Source organism: Alexandromys fortis, unplaced genomic scaffold, assembly GCF_014885135.2.
Source record: "Alexandromys fortis isolate MF-2015 unplaced genomic scaffold, M_Fortis_MF-2015_v1.1 scaffold_152, whole genome shotgun sequence".
NCBI classification, from domain to species: Eukaryota; Metazoa; Chordata; class Mammalia; order Rodentia; family Cricetidae; genus Alexandromys; species Alexandromys fortis.
Window position 1 is genome coordinate 2264664 of NW_026068045.1, and position 16541 is coordinate 2281204.

Genomic DNA, 16541 nt, shown 5'->3' on the forward strand with positions numbered 1-16541 from the left:
TTTTTGGAGACTAGATATTTCCTATGCCAAGGCTCTTTAAGGAGTAAACTCAGGAATCTTGATCTGCTTCCGTGGGATGCGCTCAATGTGTATACCCACTCGCCCTCCCTTCGGCCCCCACATCACATTAGCAGTGCGTGGCCTTTCAGACACAGCGGCGCATGCGCCACCCTCGCCTCCCCGCGCAATCTTTGCCGCAGTGTAAAGTCTACACGGTAGATCAAGAACAAATTTAGGCTTCACGTGGGCTACGCCGGTCAGACGGACAACGCTGTCCCAGGAGAACCAATGAGAAGTAAGAGACAAAAACCTCAACTCCTTTTCTAAGCCGACGTCGTCGCCTGCGCACTCCAGTACTGCAGCTCTTCCCGCGCAGGCTCCGAGGGGCGCTCCCCTCGCGCCCCGCCCACCTCACGCCCTGCCCCCTTCAGTCTCGGGCCTTTCCGCGTCTCTCCACCCCACCCATCCGCTCCCCGCCCTCTCGACTCACGGCCTCCCCACCCCACCCCGCCCCGCCCTGCCTTCCGTCCCGCCCCCGCCTCTATCACGGCCCGCCCACTCGCTTTTTGGCTGCTGGGATTACCTTTAGCCTCTGGTTGGTGCTGCTGTTTCTCCAGTTAGACCTCAGGCCGAATTAATTCTGGGTTTGGTGTCTTTACTTTTCCCTTCCCAGCATTTACACTGAGCCATTTCATTATCGTCCTTAGTTGCTGTGATGGTTAGTGTTTGTCACCCAGGACACTTGACACTCATCGGATTAGCCCGTGGAGCATATTTTTAATTGCTGATTGATGTGAGAGGGCCCAGCCCACTGGGTGGCGCTGCCCCTGGACAGTGGTCGTAGGTGTAAGAAAGCAGCTGGGGCAAAGCCTTCATTTCCCCATGGCCTCTGATTAAGTTTCTGCCCTAAGCTCCTGTCCTGATGATGACGGGTGGTGTCTGGAAGTTAGAAAAGGAAAAGAACCCTTTCCTCCCCAGGTTGTTTTAGTTACGGTGTGTATCACAGAAGCAAACCAGAAGAGTTGCAAGGATACTTATGTTTTACTAACAGAGAAAAGGTAAAATCTCAGTGCGTCCACTATTGTAGCGTAGCCAGACAGCTTAAGACTGGTCCGCGGAGTTCGTGTGACAGAAAGGAGAGAGCCTGCTTCATCATGCTGTCCCTGTCGTCCACACAGTGAACCCTGGCAACTGCAACACACACACTAAAGGAGTAATGCAACAAAATAAGTTTAATTTTTAAAAAGGGGGTAACAGATGGGCCAGATGGCTCAACTATTGCTGGAACCCACATAAACATGGAAAGAAAACTAACTCTACAGAGTTGTTCCGCTCTCCACACACATGCCATCACCCTCCCGGCCACCATACACACATTGAACCATCTTAAAAAGAGGTGAGGTAAGTGTGCTTGTGCAAGTTTTATCCCAGCACTTGGGAGGCAGAGGCAGGCAAAACTCTGTGAGTTCGAGGCCAGCCTGGTCTACATAGTTTGTTCTAGTCAAGGCTACATAGTGAAACTTTGTCTCAAAGAAGAAAAAAAGGGAGCTGAAGAGAGCTGGTTCAGCAGTTAAGAGCTCGGACTGCTCTTCAAGAGGTTCAGTTCCCAGCATGCATGTGGCAGCTCATGGTCATATGTAACTCCAGTTCCAGGGATCTGACACCCTCACACAGACATACATAAAGCAAAACACCAATATATGTAATTAAAAATATATCAGTCTTTAAAAAGAAAAAAATCAAGGTTTTATTTATGTTGTTTTTTGAGACACAGTTTCTCTCTGTTGCCCTGGCTGTCCTGGATCTTGCTCTGTAGTTCACACAGGCCTTGAGTTTACAGAGATCCACCTGCCTAAGCCTCCTGAGTGCTGGGATTAAAGGCCTGCACCACCACTGCCTGGCAACAATCAAGTTCTTATTCAAACAAAATTAAAGCTGTGTGATATCACACAGCTTTAATCCCAGCATTTGGGACACAGAGCCAGGCGGAATTCTATGAATTCAAGGTGTGCCTGGTCTACAGATTAAATTCCAGGACAAAAGAAAAAAAAAAAGAAAAAAAGAGGGGCTGGAGAGATGGCTCAGTGGTTAAGAGCAACCATATGGTGGCTCACAACCATCTGTAATGAGATCTGGTGCGTGGGCATACATGGAGGCAGAATGTTGTATACATAAGGGAGAAAGAAAGAAAGAAAGAAAGAAAGAAAGAAAGAAAGAAAGAAAGGAAGAAAAAAAGAAAGAAAGAGAAGCTCTGGTTGGAGATGCTAGCGTGTTTGATTGCTGAGGCCATCGGCACACAGCTGTGGAATTGTGGCTGCATAAACTCGATGGGTCAGGCCCCGAGGAGAACAGGTCCTAGGCAGCACTTCCTGGAATTCAGGGAATCTATAAAAGCTGCTAAAAAGCCTGATTAGCTGCGACATTGAATGTGCAGCCCGTTTATTCTACATACTCCTCTCGAAACAGACCTGTGACCACTCCTCTTTTACGGATAAGAAGCAGGCGTAGAGGAATTCAGTTATTGACCTCAACATGATAATCAAACAGTAGGTGATTGTGAGTGGCCAGGACTCAAATACTACGTATCTCCTAGAAACTATACTTGAACATTGTCAGAATCCAAGACAAATAATCAATTTTTCAGAGGGTGTGTGGCAAAGACTTCACTGTCATAATCATAAGAACATAAAAAGACGCAGTCAACAAGCATAAAGCTCTGATGCCTATTAAGTGGCTCACTTGGCTTATCTCACAGAGCCAGTAACGCCTCCGTGAGATAATGCTGCAGACTCTGTCCTGCCGTGAGGAGACTCAGAGACCTGGCATCAGGCAGACCATTCGGTGTGTCACTGCCAATAAATCTTACCCCATGGACAGCCCTCTTCTCGGGTCCACCGAAGGCTTCACTTTGCACAGCCCTCCAGTTCTGAACTTCATCAACCTCCCGGTCTTGTGTGGAAAGATGAATAGCCTTCCAGTCAGCAGCTGATGATGCAACATAGGAATCAGGAAGTGCCAGTGGGCAGGCATTACTTCCTCCCTCAACCTTGCCATCCAGTGCCAGACTGTGAGTCCCTACCACTGTAATAACTCCAGCCACCTTCTCCTCCAGGAACCCTTTATGGAGAGGTGTTCAACTGCAAAGGGTCCCTCTTCCTCTCAGGAAGTCCTCTCCGCACACCTGCCAACTGTTCTGTCTACCTCTGGAGTGCAGCTGCCTGACTCTCGGGCCTCATAGTCTCTTTAGGGCAAAGAGTGTGTGGATGTGGGGTTTTGTTTGTTTGTTTTAGGGACAGGATTTCTCTGTGTAGCTTTAGAGCCTGTCTTGGCACTCACTCTGTAGACCAGACTGGCCTCGAACTCAGAGGTCCTCCTGACTCTGCCTTCTGAGTACTGGGATTAAGGGCGTGCGCCACCACCGCCCGGCTATGTGGGGTTATTTTGCCTGTTTGTCTGTTTGTAATTCTGTATGTATATCTCTGTGGGTATGTGCATGTGAGCGCAGGACCCTTGGAGGCTCTAAGTCCCCTCTGGCTTGGAAATAGGAGCTTTACTCAGCTCCTATTCCACACAAATCCTTGTTCTAGCCTCATCCTAGAGCTGTCGACCACAGAGGCCTCCCAGAGATTTACAGGGTATGTAATGAATGAACAGCCAGAACGAACCCAGCTGCCCATTACAAGCATGGCTTCAATTGCTTCACTTCCTCTATCACGTGACTATGTTAGTCATCACATGACTTTGTCCTTCCCATTTAAGCCGGAATTAACTCACTGTGCTAGTCCTATAGCTATGTGCCTATCTCCATCCCTGTTTTTATCTCGCAGCTCTGTCTCCAAGACTCTGGAACTGCCGCAATCTTCTCCTTAACCACTGCCTCTGAGGAGCTCGTCTTCAGGACCTCTGCAAGGTAAGCGGGCAGGGCTGCTGTTTGCCCTGTCAACTTTGCTTCTGGAATTCTGCTCATCCAGACTACAGAATTCAACGAATGACAGAGTCTTTTTCTAAATTCTGAGTAAGGCACAGATGGAGAGAGGGCTGCAGGTTGAAATCCGTGGGCGGGGGAGGAGGAGAGCGAAGAGAGTCCTCTTTGGGGTGAACAGAAACCTCACCAGCCCAGTGGCTGCAAAGAGGAGAATCCAGTGCCTTTGAGCACTGTCCAGTCACAATAAAGATGGAGACTATGCTATGAGCATCCACAGGCAGCTAAACCCTGGCCAGGAGAGGGGTTGTGGGGTGGAGAAGGGCTTACCTTCTAGTCATTCCTTGTTCTGTTCTCAGGAGTGTCTCAAACACCTGGGTGGGGCAGGTGTCATGGCTGCCAGGCTTATAGGATTCTTTCTACTTCAGGCGGTAACATGGGCATATGGTAAGTAAGTCAAAGACGGGGGTGGCACCGTGGACAATTCCCCTGCCCCACAGTCCTTTGGAAACCTCCCACTATGGTGGAGAACTTTCAGTAGGGACTCTATAACTCCTTTAGAGTACCTGAGACAACTATGGGCTGGAAGTACAGTGGAGGGATTTCAAACAAATTATTGCTCAGTCTCCTTGATTAGCACAACCACTCCCCTCGTCCACCCACTTTGATGCTTGCCTCTGCTGTGCCCCTGCCTTCTAGGTGCCCAACCCTGCATCCCTAAAAGTTTTGGCTACAGCTCAGTGGTCTGTGTCTGCAATGCCACATACTGTGACTCTCTTGACCCCCTGACCTTACCTGCTCCTGGGACCTTCAGCCGCTATGAGACCACTCGAAGTGGACGACGAATGGAGCTGAGTGTCGGGTCCATCCAGGCCAACCGCACTGGCACAGGTGGCCGCTTTAGTTCTCATTCTAAGCCTGGCTGGGTCCCCTGGCTCAGAGTCACATCAGCTATCAGTATGTTCTCCTCTGTACACTGATTACCCCCGTCTTTCCCTACGGTGCCCTCAGGACTACTACTGACCTTGCAGCCAGAAGAGAAGTTCCAGAAAGTGAAAGGCTTTGGAGGAGCGATGACAGACGCTGCTGCTCTCAACATCCTGGCCTTGTCCCCCTCTACCCAGAATCTGCTGCTCAGATCATACTTCTCTAGTGAAGGTGAGGAGGGCTGGACAAGATTACACACTATGATTGATACTTTTTTTTATACCCTGGCTTTATTTATTTATTTTTAATTTTTTTATTTATTAAAGATTACTGACTCTTCCCCGCCACCGCCTCCCACTTCCCTCCCCCTCCCCCATCAAGTCCCCCTTTATTTTTTTTAATATTTATTTATTCATTTATTATGTATACAATATTCGGTCTGTGTGTATGCCTGAAGGCCAGAAGAGGGCACCAGACCTCGTTACAGATGGTTGTGAGCTACCATGTGGTTGCTGGGAATTGAACTCAGGACCTTTGGAAGAGAAGACAATGCTCTTAACCTCTGAGCCATCTCTCCAGCCCCCCCTTTATTTTTTTAAAAGATTTATTTTTATTATGTATACAATGTTCCACCTGCATGTACACCTCTATGCCAGAAGAGGGCACCAGATCTCTTTACAGATGGTTATGAGCCATCATGTGGTTGCTGGGAATTGATCTCAAGACCTCTGGAAGAGCAGCTGGTTTGCTTAGCTTCTGAGCCATCTCTCCAGCCCTATTTTTTTATTTTTATTACATTTTATTATTTATTGTGTGTACTGTGCATGGGTGTGGAAGTCAGAGAACAATTTTCAGGTGTCATCTTCCACCACGTGGATCATAGGCTTGGCACCAGGTACCCTTACCCACTGAACCATCCTGCCAGCCTTTTTACTCTGACTTTCATGTTCTTCCCTGTCGTCTGCCTCCTCCCTTCTTACCCCCAGGGGGTCTCATGTGTTCCAGATTCAGATCCACTGTGTAGTCAGTGCTGATCCTCCTGCCTCCGTCCGCTGAGAGCTGGACTATAGATGTGTGTCATCACACTGTTCACCCAGTCTGGCGCTCAAACCTGGGGCTTCACGCATTCTTGGCAAGTGCTCTGCCACCCGAGCTACATCCCCATCCTGCCTCTCGTTCCTTCCTCTTTTGCTGTCCCTTCCTGCCTTTCTTTCTGTATATCAGACTTGTCTAGAACACTCTATACAGCCGTGACTGATTTCAAACTCTTCTTTACTTGGTCTCCCAAGCTCTGGGATCACAAGCTTATGCCCCCAAGTGTTGCTGCCTCAGTGCTGCTGAAATGGGATCATCTTTTCAATATTTTGCTAAGTACTTACTGCTCAGAAGGGGCTTCTCACTCAGGTTCTGGTTTCCATGGTTCCACACCTACTCCCTGTGTTCCCTTTGGAGAAGGGACCATATTGGATGAGAACCTATTGAGGACTATCACATAATTAAAGTCAATTTTCATATTCACCTTTTTGGTTTTTGTTTGTTTGTTTTTCTCTCTTTTGTTTTTCAAGACAGGGTTTCTCTGTGTAATAGTCCTGGCTGTCCTGGAACTCACTCTGCAGACCAGGCTGACTTTGAACTCACAGAGATCCGCCTGCCTCTGCCTCCCGAGTGCTGGGATTAAGGCGTGCGCCACCACTGCCAGGCCTCCCTTTAATTATTTATTCATTTGAAACAGAGTCTTACCTTGTAGCTCTGGCTGGTCTGCTCACCTGGATCTGGCAGCCTCTGCCTCCAGAGGGATGGGACTAACATCATGGTGCCACCAAACTCAGCTCCATTCTCTACTGATTCAGATTTCCCTATCTTGGGCATCCTCTTCTGCAGGAATTGAATATAACATCATCCGGGTACCCATGGCCAGTTGTGACTTTTCCATTCGTGTCTACACCTATGCTGACACCCCTAATGACTTCCAGCTAGCCAACTTTAGCCTCCCAGAAGAAGACACCAAGCTCAAGGTGGGCATTCTGGCTGCTTCAGTCCTATTGGTATTGCTGTCTGAGGCTGAAGGCTGGGAAGGGCCAGGTTAGAACTTTCTGCAGGTCATGTAGAACCCTTCTCCTGCAGCCTACTTGCCCTGGGGTAGGAGGGTGGGGGCTGGTGGTTAGACCTGATGCACTGGTTGGTCCAGTTTGTGTTCCAATTCTGAGTGCCTCTTTCCTCACGACATCTATCTCCAGATACCCCTGATTCACCGAGCCCTGAAGATGTCCCCACGCCCCATCTCACTCTTTGCCAGTCCCTGGACATCTCCCACTTGGCTCAAGACCAACGGAGCAGTGAATGGAAAAGGGTCCCTCAAGGGACAACCAGGGGATATCTATCACCAGACCTGGGCCAATTACTTTGTCAAGTAAGGGACCATCAGAGCCATGGGGTCTGTACCAACCTCTTTGGGACACTATGGTCTAAATCCTATCCCTTGGCTTGTTCCACTTCCAGATTTGCGTCTCAGCTCATCTTTCTACGTTCTGTGCCTTTCAGATCATAAATTTCCAAGACCTATCCCAAGGTCTCTATCCACTTTCTTGCCTTTGATCACACATGCCCTTTCTTGCCAGGTTTCTGGATGCTTATGCTAAGTACAAGATAAAATTCTGGGCCGTGACAGCGGAGAATGAGCCTTCTGCAGGACTCTTGACTGGGTACCCCTTCCAGTGCCTGGGCTTCACTGCTGAGCATCAAAGAGACTTCATTGCCCGTGACCTAGGGCCAGCGCTTACCCGCAGTTCTCATGATGTCCAGCTATTCATGCTAGATGATCAGCGTTTGCTGTTGCCCCGCTGGGCACAGGTGGTAAGGTCTAGAACTTCCCAGAGTGCCCCAGTGAATCCCAAGTCACCACCCAAAATGTCTGGTTACAATTTTAGGTTACCTTCCCTATGCCAGAGTTGAGATAGGATCTTGCTATCTACACTAGGCTGGCCTTGAAGTTGTCACCCTCCTGCCTCCTATGTGCTGGCATTATAGGCATGAGCCACCACACCTGACTTCTTCCAGGCCAACTAAGAGCTTTGTAGACCAGACTGGCCTTGAACTCATAGAGATGGAGTTGTCTCTGTCTCCCAAGTGCTGGGATTCAAGGCGCATGACACCATACTCTGGCCTCTTGATATCCATTTTATGTCCGTGCAGGTGCAGGTGTGGCCCTTAGATTCGCCAACAGCTGTTGAGTTTTCTGTGGCCTTTGCTTTGTTTTGTTTTTTGAGACTGAGTCTCTCACCGATTAAGCTAGGTTTGCTACCCCTGAGCCCCAGGGATTCACCTGTCCTCCTCTGCCCTGTGCTAGGATCACAAGGCTTTGAGTGGATGTGGTGCTAGAGATCAGACCCAGGTCCTCAGCTGCATGGCAAACACTTTGTCAGATCCAGAAAGATTTGTGGATCACTAGGCTGGATCTGGTTGCCCGGGACACTACCATCTCTGACGGATCCCTAGGCTGTCTAGTCACTTTAGCTCCGAGGTCTTCCATCCTGCCAGTCACTTCCTTTCCCTTCAGAGCCCTCTGGGCAGGACTTGTGGCCAGGGCTCCCCATTCCTAATGCTCCCTCCTCTCTGTAGGTGCTCTCAGACCCAGAGGCCGCTAAGTATGTTCATGGCATCGCTGTACACTGGTACATGGACTTTCTGGCTCCAGCCAAAGCCACTTTAGGGGAGACACACCGCTTGTTCCCCAATACAACACTCTTTGCTTCGGAGGCCTGTGTGGGTTCCAAGTTCTGGGAACAGAGTGTCCGACTGGGCTCCTGGGGTCGAGGGACGCAGTACAGCCACAGTATCATCACGGTGAGTTTTACTGTCCCCTTTCCCACTCAGACCACCTGGGACAGGCAAACAGGCCTTCCTTCTCAGCTGGCTTGGCAGCTTGCTCTTTGAGGCAACTGTGGGATGCCAGGGTTATCATTTTCTTGACAGGTGTATATTCCCATCAGTCCTTTTTTCATGTCTGGGGCCAGAGGGCCATATCTGCCTCCAATTTCCCGGTTCCGAGATGCCTCATCCTCACAATCCTCTTTCCAGATATTGAGACAGGACACTCGTTCAAAGGAATAAGCCATTCCTAGCCCCAGCTCCCTTATGTGATTCTCACCTGTCTTCTCTAAGGATACCCATCTTTAAGTTAACTTTTCCTTGCTTCGACTCTAGAACCTTCTTTACCACGTGGCTGGATGGACCGACTGGAACCTCGCTCTGAATCCTGAGGGAGGGCCCAACTGGGTCCGCAACTTTGTTGACAGCCCCATTATTGTAGACATCCCCAAAGACACGTTCTACAAACAGCCCATGTTCTACCACCTTGGCCACTTCAGGTGAGCAGGGGGTGGGCACCCATACTCCGTAGCAGGCTTACATCATCCTATACCATGAAGGAGCAGGAAGGTGTTCAGGGTGGCAACCCTGGGAGAGGCACAGTCCTCCTCTATTGCACCATGTGGGCAGGAAGTGACTAGGTGGCACCATAGTCGCAAGAAATCCCTGGGTGACTGATGCTAGAGCCGTGATGCAGGACAGGGCAGAGGCCCAGCAGCACAGGAGTGAAGGGAGTCTTGTCCCAGCCCCCATCCGGGTCTCCCACATAGCTGGACTATAGTTGCACATCCCCAGGCAGCTTTGGTCTCAGAAGCAGAGACCATGCTGGCGGAGCTTGATGGGACAGTGCCCTCAGGGTGGTCCGTGATGCTGCCTGTCTTTGCATTCAGCAAGTTCATTCCTGAGGGATCCCAGAGAATAGGGCTGGTGGCCAGTGAGAAGAATGACTTGGACACGGTGGCACTGATACGCCCTGACGGCTCTGCAGTTGTAGTCGTGTTAAACCGGTAAGCTGGGTACAAGGGCAGGTCTGGGCCTGAGCAGCATTGGGGGTTGGCTGCAGCGGGTTGATTTCAGCTTTTCTTCTCCCCAGCTCCTCCAAGGACGTTCCTCTTACCATCAGTGACCCTGACCTGGGCTTCCTGGAGACCATCTCACCTGGTTACTCCATTCACACTTACCTGTGGCGGCGCCAGTGACGGAACAGCATGGACATTAAAGGGAGTTAGCTCATGTGCTCCCGGGTGACTTCACAGTGGCACAGGCGCGGGCCAAGGGTTGGGTGTCTTGTTCTCCCTTCTAGAATGTGCTAGGGGTGGGAAGCCCTAGTGTCCTCACAGTTCCCCATGCATACACTAGCTGCATGAGGAAACTGGGCCTAGGCCTTGGGTGAGTTCACAGTCTGTAAACACAAGACAGGGATGGGGAAGACTTGGGAAGTTGGACCTATGTAGAAAAGCAATGTAAGTCAGTGTAAGGACTAAAGCAGTGTCAGTGGGGAGGCCTACACCTATGCATTCCCATTGCGGCAGCTAGGAAAATGGCAGACCCATAACAAAGAAAATGTTTGGTCTCAGTTAGTGTGAACAGCTTTATTCTAGGGATAGCACCCCATTTCTGGGTGCTCTAACAATGGGGCATCTGGAATGCATGACAGTAGAAAAATCAGTCCTGAGAATATGAACACATCATTCTTCTTCATCCTCCTCAGCCATGCCCAAGGCCCGGGTGCTCGGGGTCCGAGCGGGAGATGCCCGCTGGATAGAAACAATGCCACTGAGCAAGGCATAGCCCACCATGGCTGCCAGCCCGGCCAGCACAGACAGAATCTGGTTCCGGCGTCGGTATGGCTCCTCCTCGGTCTCAGGGCCTGCTGGCGTCTGGCGTGGAGGTGGTACCTCAGCTAGGGAACAAGAAAAGAAAGTGGGCAAGGGAGGTAGTCCTTGGGCCCCAGCCCCTCCTCCCCATCCGATCCTTACCTCCATCCCGGGGAAAGTAGAGGCTAAGGATGTGGGTACAGTAGACACAGAGATTGTGCAGCCCACGAAGGTGGGCCTGCAGCTTCCCACTGGGCAACTTTGCCTGCAGCAGCAGGGCCAAATGGCTAAAAACAAAGGCATCCAGGGAGGCAGGGCTGGAGAGACAGAAGAGGGTGGGATGGAAGTGGACAACCGTGCAGAGGGTCAGCATGGAGCAAGAGGAAAAAGTCTGCTTTGGTGGAGTAAGCTCTGGGCAGCAGGGGTTGTTACCAGGGGAAGGGCAGGACACCTAGCTCTGGATTTGGTAAGGGGAGTCTTCCCCCAGGTGGCGCCAGCCTGGCCCTGAATGAAGCTCTATCCCAGGGCTGTATAAAGGACACATTGAGTGCCCCACAGCCCAACAGTTCCCTCCTGTACCACCAAGGAGCTTCTAGCCCCATATGCCGTCCCTGACCAGAGTCAGCGCCAGTCCTAAGAACTTCCTGTTCAAGCCCCAGTTCAGGCTTTGACACATGAAGCTGGATTTTCTTCACACATCCATTTGTTCCCCTTGGAGTTAAGACTCACGCATCGCCAAAGAAGAACTTCTGAGAGCCCAGGCGCTGAGAAAGCAGGGTTAGGCACTCCCGAGCCTCTTGATAGAGCTGTAGGGAAGGACACAGGAATGTGGTGGGGAGCTGTGGCGCCCCCACTGTGGACACTCTTCGTTCTCAGCCCTCTCTTTGGCACTCATCTCATTTGTTCCAGTGCTACCTCTTTCTCTAGTTCTTCCTCAGTCTCTGGTCTGTGCTCGCCACACAGCAGCTGCAGCCGCTCCATGTACTTGCGTTGCATGCGGCCAGGCAGGAAGAAGTTGAGAGGAAAGGGCATAGCCTCTGCATACCACTTTCGGGTCACTTCCACATAGTTCTTGGCATCTACCCAGAAAGTATGTATCTGGGTCAGGCAGACAGAAGAGTAGAGGAAATGTGAGCCAGTGCACCTGCCTATCACGGGTGGAACTCTAAGTCCCGTGTTGCTCTGATGTGTGTGTCTGCCCCCTTTCTCACAGGCTGTGCATGCTAGGGCCAGACGTACTCACCAGCACAGGGAGGAGTTTCTCCTCCAGCAGAGACATGAAGGCTAGGGTATCCGCTCCTTGCCGAGCTGATAGATCATAGTCAGCGTTATACTTCTGTGGGAGAAATGTCTGTGAGGTGAACACTAAAGGAGTGCAGAGCACGCTCTCAGAAGGGATGGTACCCCACACCAGCCTTTGAGCATAGCAGAGGGAGAATCGGGAGCTTTGCCTGCTCAGGACTCCTTGCCTCAGCCCAGCCAGTAGCCTGTTGCTGTTGGCAGAAAGCCTGGGCTTTGCAGCCCACTGGCTGGTGAGGTCCTGCACCCACTGGGGGAAGAAAGGAGGCCTGGCCGCACAGTGGGAGCAGCTCCCAGAGTTTCCACGGAAAGCTGGCAGCATGCCGCCGACAGCCAACTTTCTAACAGTAGCTTCCTGATCCAGACACCGCAGAGCAGCAGAGCGGAGCTCACTGCGGGCTGGGCCTCAGCCCGTGATGCAGAAATTAGGGGGCACCATCCTTACCCTCCTTGAACCCAGTAAATTTATGCCCAGCCACCCCCACCTCCAACTTGTCTCTCATGACTAAGCTCTTGGCTCTCCTCTGCTTCACTCAAAGCCTGTGTGCCATCACTGCACATACATCCTGCCAGGACTCGTGTCTTAGTGGGGCCTACTTTTCCAGGCTCCAGTCTGGGGCTTAGTGGCTCCTTCCATGTACTAAAAAGCTTTGTCCCCAGACAACCTCTTGAGTATGATACTTAAATTTCCCGAACCTCACTTTCTCCTTTATGGAATAAGATAGTAATCTTTTTCTCTCCGTGTGGCTGGGTTTGGAAATAATTTAGGGAAAAAACACTTTGGAAATTGGAAAGGCTGTGTTTATATGCAAGGAATCAAGGCAGGAACCCAGGTCCTGCCAGGAACCTTGGCTTTTGTTTGGATTCTATTTCTCCGGGCCTCTAAGCTTCCATTACTTTCCCAGCTCCCTGGAAAGTAGAGATGAGAAAGAGGCTCCTATTTCTGATGGTGTGTTCCCTCTTGGAACAACACCACGATGCCAGACCTTTTAAAGCATGCTGGCTAAGCCCCCAAGTTTTAAAGAGTTCTGGTTGGTGAGATGGTTCAGCAGGTAGAAGTACTTACTAGCAAGCTTGAGAACATGAGTCCCATCACAAGAGCACACATGGAAGGAGAGGACTTATTCCCACAAACTGTCCTCTGACCACCCCCAAGCATGCTGCAGCATGCATGCACACCCCCCCCACACACACACACAAGATAAATAAACATTTAAAAACAAAAACAAGAGTTTATTGCTTTTGTCATTGTCGCCGGGCGATGGTGGCGCACGCCTTTAATCCCAGCACTCGGGAGGCAGAGGCAGGCGGATCTCTGTGAGTTCGAGACCAGCCTGGTCTACAGAGCTAGTGCCAGGACAGGCTCCATCCAAAGCCACAGAGAAACCCTGTCTCGAAAAAAAAAAAAAAGACAGGACTTCTCTATGTAGTCTTGGCTGTTCTAGAACTCACTTTCTGGATCAGGCTGGCCTTGAATTCACAGAGATCTACTTGCCTCTGCCTCCCAAGTGCTGGGAGTAAAGGCGTGCACCACTATTGCCTGGAGAATTTATTGCTTTGAAAAGTTAAGTTACTTGTTCCACATCACAGTCAAAGGCAGAAGAACAGAACTAAGGCCTCCCAAGCTCTTATAATACTCTTTTGAATTTCTCAGCCTGGCACTGAGCTCTGTCCATCCCGAATTCTCTCTCCATCATAGTTTGGCCCCTGAAACAAGATAGCCTTAGAAATTTCTTCTTTCCTTTCTCTCATTCCCTAGCCTGACCCCCTACTCTTTTTTTTTTTCTTTGACAGGATCTCACTATCTAGCCCCAGGTGGCCTGGAACTCACTATATAGATCAGGCTGATCTTCAACTCACAGAGATTTGCCTGCTTCTGCCTTCCAAGTGCTGGGATTAAAGGTGTCCACCATGAAACCTGATTTCTTATCTTTTTGAGACAAGGTCTCATGTATCCCAGGCTGCCCTCAAACACATTATATAGCCAAAGATGGTTCTAAATTTCTCATCATCCTGCTTCTACCAAGTACTGGGATTATATGTATGCACCCCCATACCTATTTCTAGAAGTTCCTTTCTAGTTCTGCTTCCAGGGCCTCCCCAAAGCCAACTGCCGTTCTCTATTCCTTTTTATTCCCCATGTCTCATCAGCCTCCCTCATTTTTCTCCCGCCCTACCCAGCATTCAGAAGAAACTGGATCTCAGTCTGCCCCTTCCCCACAGTCCTCTACATTCAGTATCTGGTTATCACAGTGACTCGGTCTTCACCCCGTCCTTGGTGCTTTGGAAGCACCTTATCTCACTTGGCATGTGTCAACTGGATTTCCTTGTCACCCCTGTCCAGCCACCTACCTCTTTACGAAGATGGGTGAGGATCTTGTGCGGTACTGATATAACCTCTCCACTACTGGTCCGAAGGGCAGGCAGGGTTCCTGATATTGAGAAAGAAGTATGTTCATAGATCATAGCTTGCCTACTCCTGCTCAGCCCCTCACAATTCCCTTCCTCACAGGGCCACCTGTATACCTGAAGGGCTCTGCCAAGGGTTGCTGATCTTGTGTACCTTCAGGGGTGCACCTGTAAATCTGGTATAGGTCTGCAGGGAAGGAAGCAGAAGGGAGAGAGGCCCGGGTATGGCTTCCCAAAGTAACCAAGCAAAGAAATATTTCCTTAGACCATTATGTGCCGTGAGCTATACCTGGCACTTTATACCAAGAGGAGAGCTGGAAGGAGAAGCCATTCCCATTCAGAAAGGGCCATCGGGACTCAGAGAGATTACGGGCATGTTCATTATGTCCGTTCCCACAATTCCACATCAGGAAAATTTACCTTCCCTTCTGCCGCCTACACTCTCAAAAGCTTTTCCTCACTACTATCCCTTCCCCTGGAAGTAGTGACTTATTTTGGCAATCTCTGTACACTGTTCCTGCTTTTGCATCAAGTACCTGAGCGTTTTATTTTCTGCTTACATGTTTGCCTTTCTGTAAACAACATTGCAGGGCAATGTCTGGCATCTATCTGTAAGAAGCATAGTAAATGCGTGCATAATCCCGAGAGGTTGAGCGAAGTGAAGCAAACCTGTCTAGTTACAGAGCTTTCCCGGACTCTGGTCCGGCTGTGGGCTGTCTGCTCTACGACCAACTACACTCAATCAATTCTTAGTGAAGAAGGGGGTGAAGGGGGCCGAGGGGCAGACAAGCCAAATCTAAGATTACCGAGATAGTCCAGAAGGGATTGCCCCAAGGTCACAAAGACAATAAATGGATTAGCAAGGTCTAAAAGGCGTCTCTGAAATCCCGATTAGACCTGTTTCCACTGCTACACGAGTCTATCCTAGGAAATCATAGCATAGTCACTGAGCCCACGTCGGCCTTTGATTGCCTCAGTTTCTCTCAATACTCTCGTGTTTGGGCTCCCGGCAGAATTCGGGCCCCCTCCCCGGGCCTCCAGGGCGTAGCAGAGGACGCCTGCACCATCCCTCACCAGCACGGCCAGACTGTCCAGGTCCACAGACGGCAGCCCCCAGCCCCCCGACCAGCAGAATAGCTCCATGGGCGCCGCCATCTTGCACATTCTCTGACCCGGAAGCAGCTCCGCAGAAGTGCCCGCCTTCCCTCGGCAGGGCCCGCCCCTGGCCGCCGCCTCTCGGGCCACTGGGGGCTGGGGATGTGCGGAGGCCCCAGGGGAGGCGCGGTTTCTCGCGGCCTGAGAGGCGGCGGGCGTGCAGGAGGTGGGGCCGCGGACTTCTGAGGCACGCGGCCGCGGGCTCCTCCTGAGGCCGCTCCGGCCAGGGGGCAGGGCTGCCGTCCAGGCGCTCCGGGGAGAGTCGCGGCGCCTGTGCCGAATGCAGCCGCGAACCGCCTCAGACACGGAGGGCTTGGGAGAGGGGCATCGGGTGCGGCTCGGCGGTCTCTGGGGGCTCTTGCCAAACTGCACGTGGCCTCGACAACCCCGGGCCCCCTCAGGTCTCTGCCCCGAGCGGGGGTTGCGGGGGGGTCCCCCGGGCCGCATGTTTTCCACAGCGCGTTATGTTTGGAGCGGACCTCGCGCCGCCTGTCGCCATGGAAACAAAACAGGGGCGGTGGCGGCACCCGAGCTGAGGCCCGGCTGGGGCCTGAGTGGGGGGAAGGGAGTGCGGCTCGCGGGCTGTTGCCTTCCGAGCTCTCCTGGTTCTTCCCGAAGCTCCCCTCCGGTTCATCCCGGACAAGGCCTTCCCGCGGTACCCGGTGTCCACCAGTCCTCCTCGCCCCAGTCTTCTGGTGATGTCTCCCCCGTCTTCATTTCGACCTCACTGACCAGTTTAGACTCCATCGTCTGGTTCCCGTCGGACGCTTCCAGACTTCCATTTTCCCCAAGAATGAGAGAAAATGGAGGAATGGGCACATGTCATAAAAAGTTTTTTTTTTTTTGACACCGTAATAAAAAGTATTTGTTATGCCACAGCAATAAGCCCCATGTCGTGGGCATCCTCTAGGTACTGTAGCAATCTAATTTCGGCCAAATCCCTTGCTATCCTCCATTAACTGCCTAGAAACCCCATGGCAGGGTTTCCTGCCTTCTCCAGCCGCGGCTTCCACAGGACAGTAGTATTTGGTAGCGCTCGAAGTTGAAAGCCCCCGAGAACCAGATGTCAGAGTGAAGGGAGGCACCTAGAAGATGACCATTATGGAGGAGCAGGAGGCAAGAAAGGCTCTAGGACTCTCCCAGTG

General features: G+C 51.3%; 2 protein-coding genes across 3 annotated transcripts; one reads left to right on the plus strand and one right to left on the minus strand.

Annotated features, from left to right (window-relative positions):
* The first annotated feature begins 2849 nt into the window (after positions 1–2849).
* On the plus strand, positions 2850–9953 carry Gba1 (glucosylceramidase beta 1). Of its 2 annotated transcripts, XM_050166467.1 has the most exons (12): positions 2850–3067; positions 3828–3910; positions 4282–4369; positions 4622–4813; positions 4934–5080; positions 6731–6864; positions 7087–7259; positions 7468–7702; positions 8468–8692; positions 9053–9216; positions 9607–9723; positions 9810–9953. In XM_050166467.1, exons 3-12 carry the CDS (start codon positions 4315–4317, stop codon positions 9913–9915), a joined length of 1548 nt encoding a protein of 515 aa, XP_050022424.1. In that variant the 5' UTR covers positions 2850–3067; positions 3828–3910; positions 4282–4314; the 3' UTR covers positions 9916–9953. The 2 variants fall into 2 exon arrangements, with proteins under 2 accessions (XP_050022424.1, XP_050022423.1); XM_050166466.1 differs by lacking the exon at positions 2850–3067 and having other exon boundaries at positions 3755–3910.
* Positions 9954–10282: 329 nt separating this feature from the next.
* Positions 10283–15858, minus strand: Mtx1 (metaxin 1). Its single transcript, XM_050166468.1, has 8 exons — positions 15316–15858; positions 14359–14428; positions 14185–14264; positions 11777–11869; positions 11449–11631; positions 11263–11339; positions 10696–10850; positions 10283–10619 (listed from the first exon to the last, which is right to left on the minus strand). The coding sequence occupies exons 1-8, from the start codon at positions 15841–15843 to the stop codon at positions 10405–10407; spliced, it is 1401 nt and encodes a 466-aa protein (XP_050022425.1). The 5' UTR covers positions 15844–15858; the 3' UTR covers positions 10283–10404.
* Positions 15859–16541: the final 683 nt, after the last annotated feature.

Bases quoted from the DNA above. Each gene is read 5' to 3' on its own strand.
- Gba1 (XM_050166467.1), top strand. From the start codon at position 4,315: ATGGCTGCCAGGCTTATAGGATTCTTTCTACTTCAGGCGGTAACATGG. The intron at 8,693-9,052 runs GTGAGTTTTACT...CTTCGACTCTAG, and splicing joins ACAGCCACAGTATCATCACG to AACCTTCTTTACCACGTGGC. The intron at 9,217-9,606 runs GTGAGCAGGGGG...CTTTGCATTCAG, and splicing joins TACCACCTTGGCCACTTCAG to CAAGTTCATTCCTGAGGGAT.
- Mtx1 (XM_050166468.1), bottom strand. From the start codon at position 15,843: ATGCGGCCCGGGGGACCCCCCCGCAACCCCCGCTCGGGGCAGAGACCT. The intron at 11,870-14,184 runs GTAGGTGGCTGG...TTTCTCCCACAG, and splicing joins TCACCCATCTTCGTAAAGAG to AAGTATAACGCTGACTATGA. The intron at 10,620-10,695 runs GTAAGGATCGGA...CTTGTTCCCTAG, and splicing joins CTACTTTCCCCGGGATGGAG to CTGAGGTACCACCTCCACGC.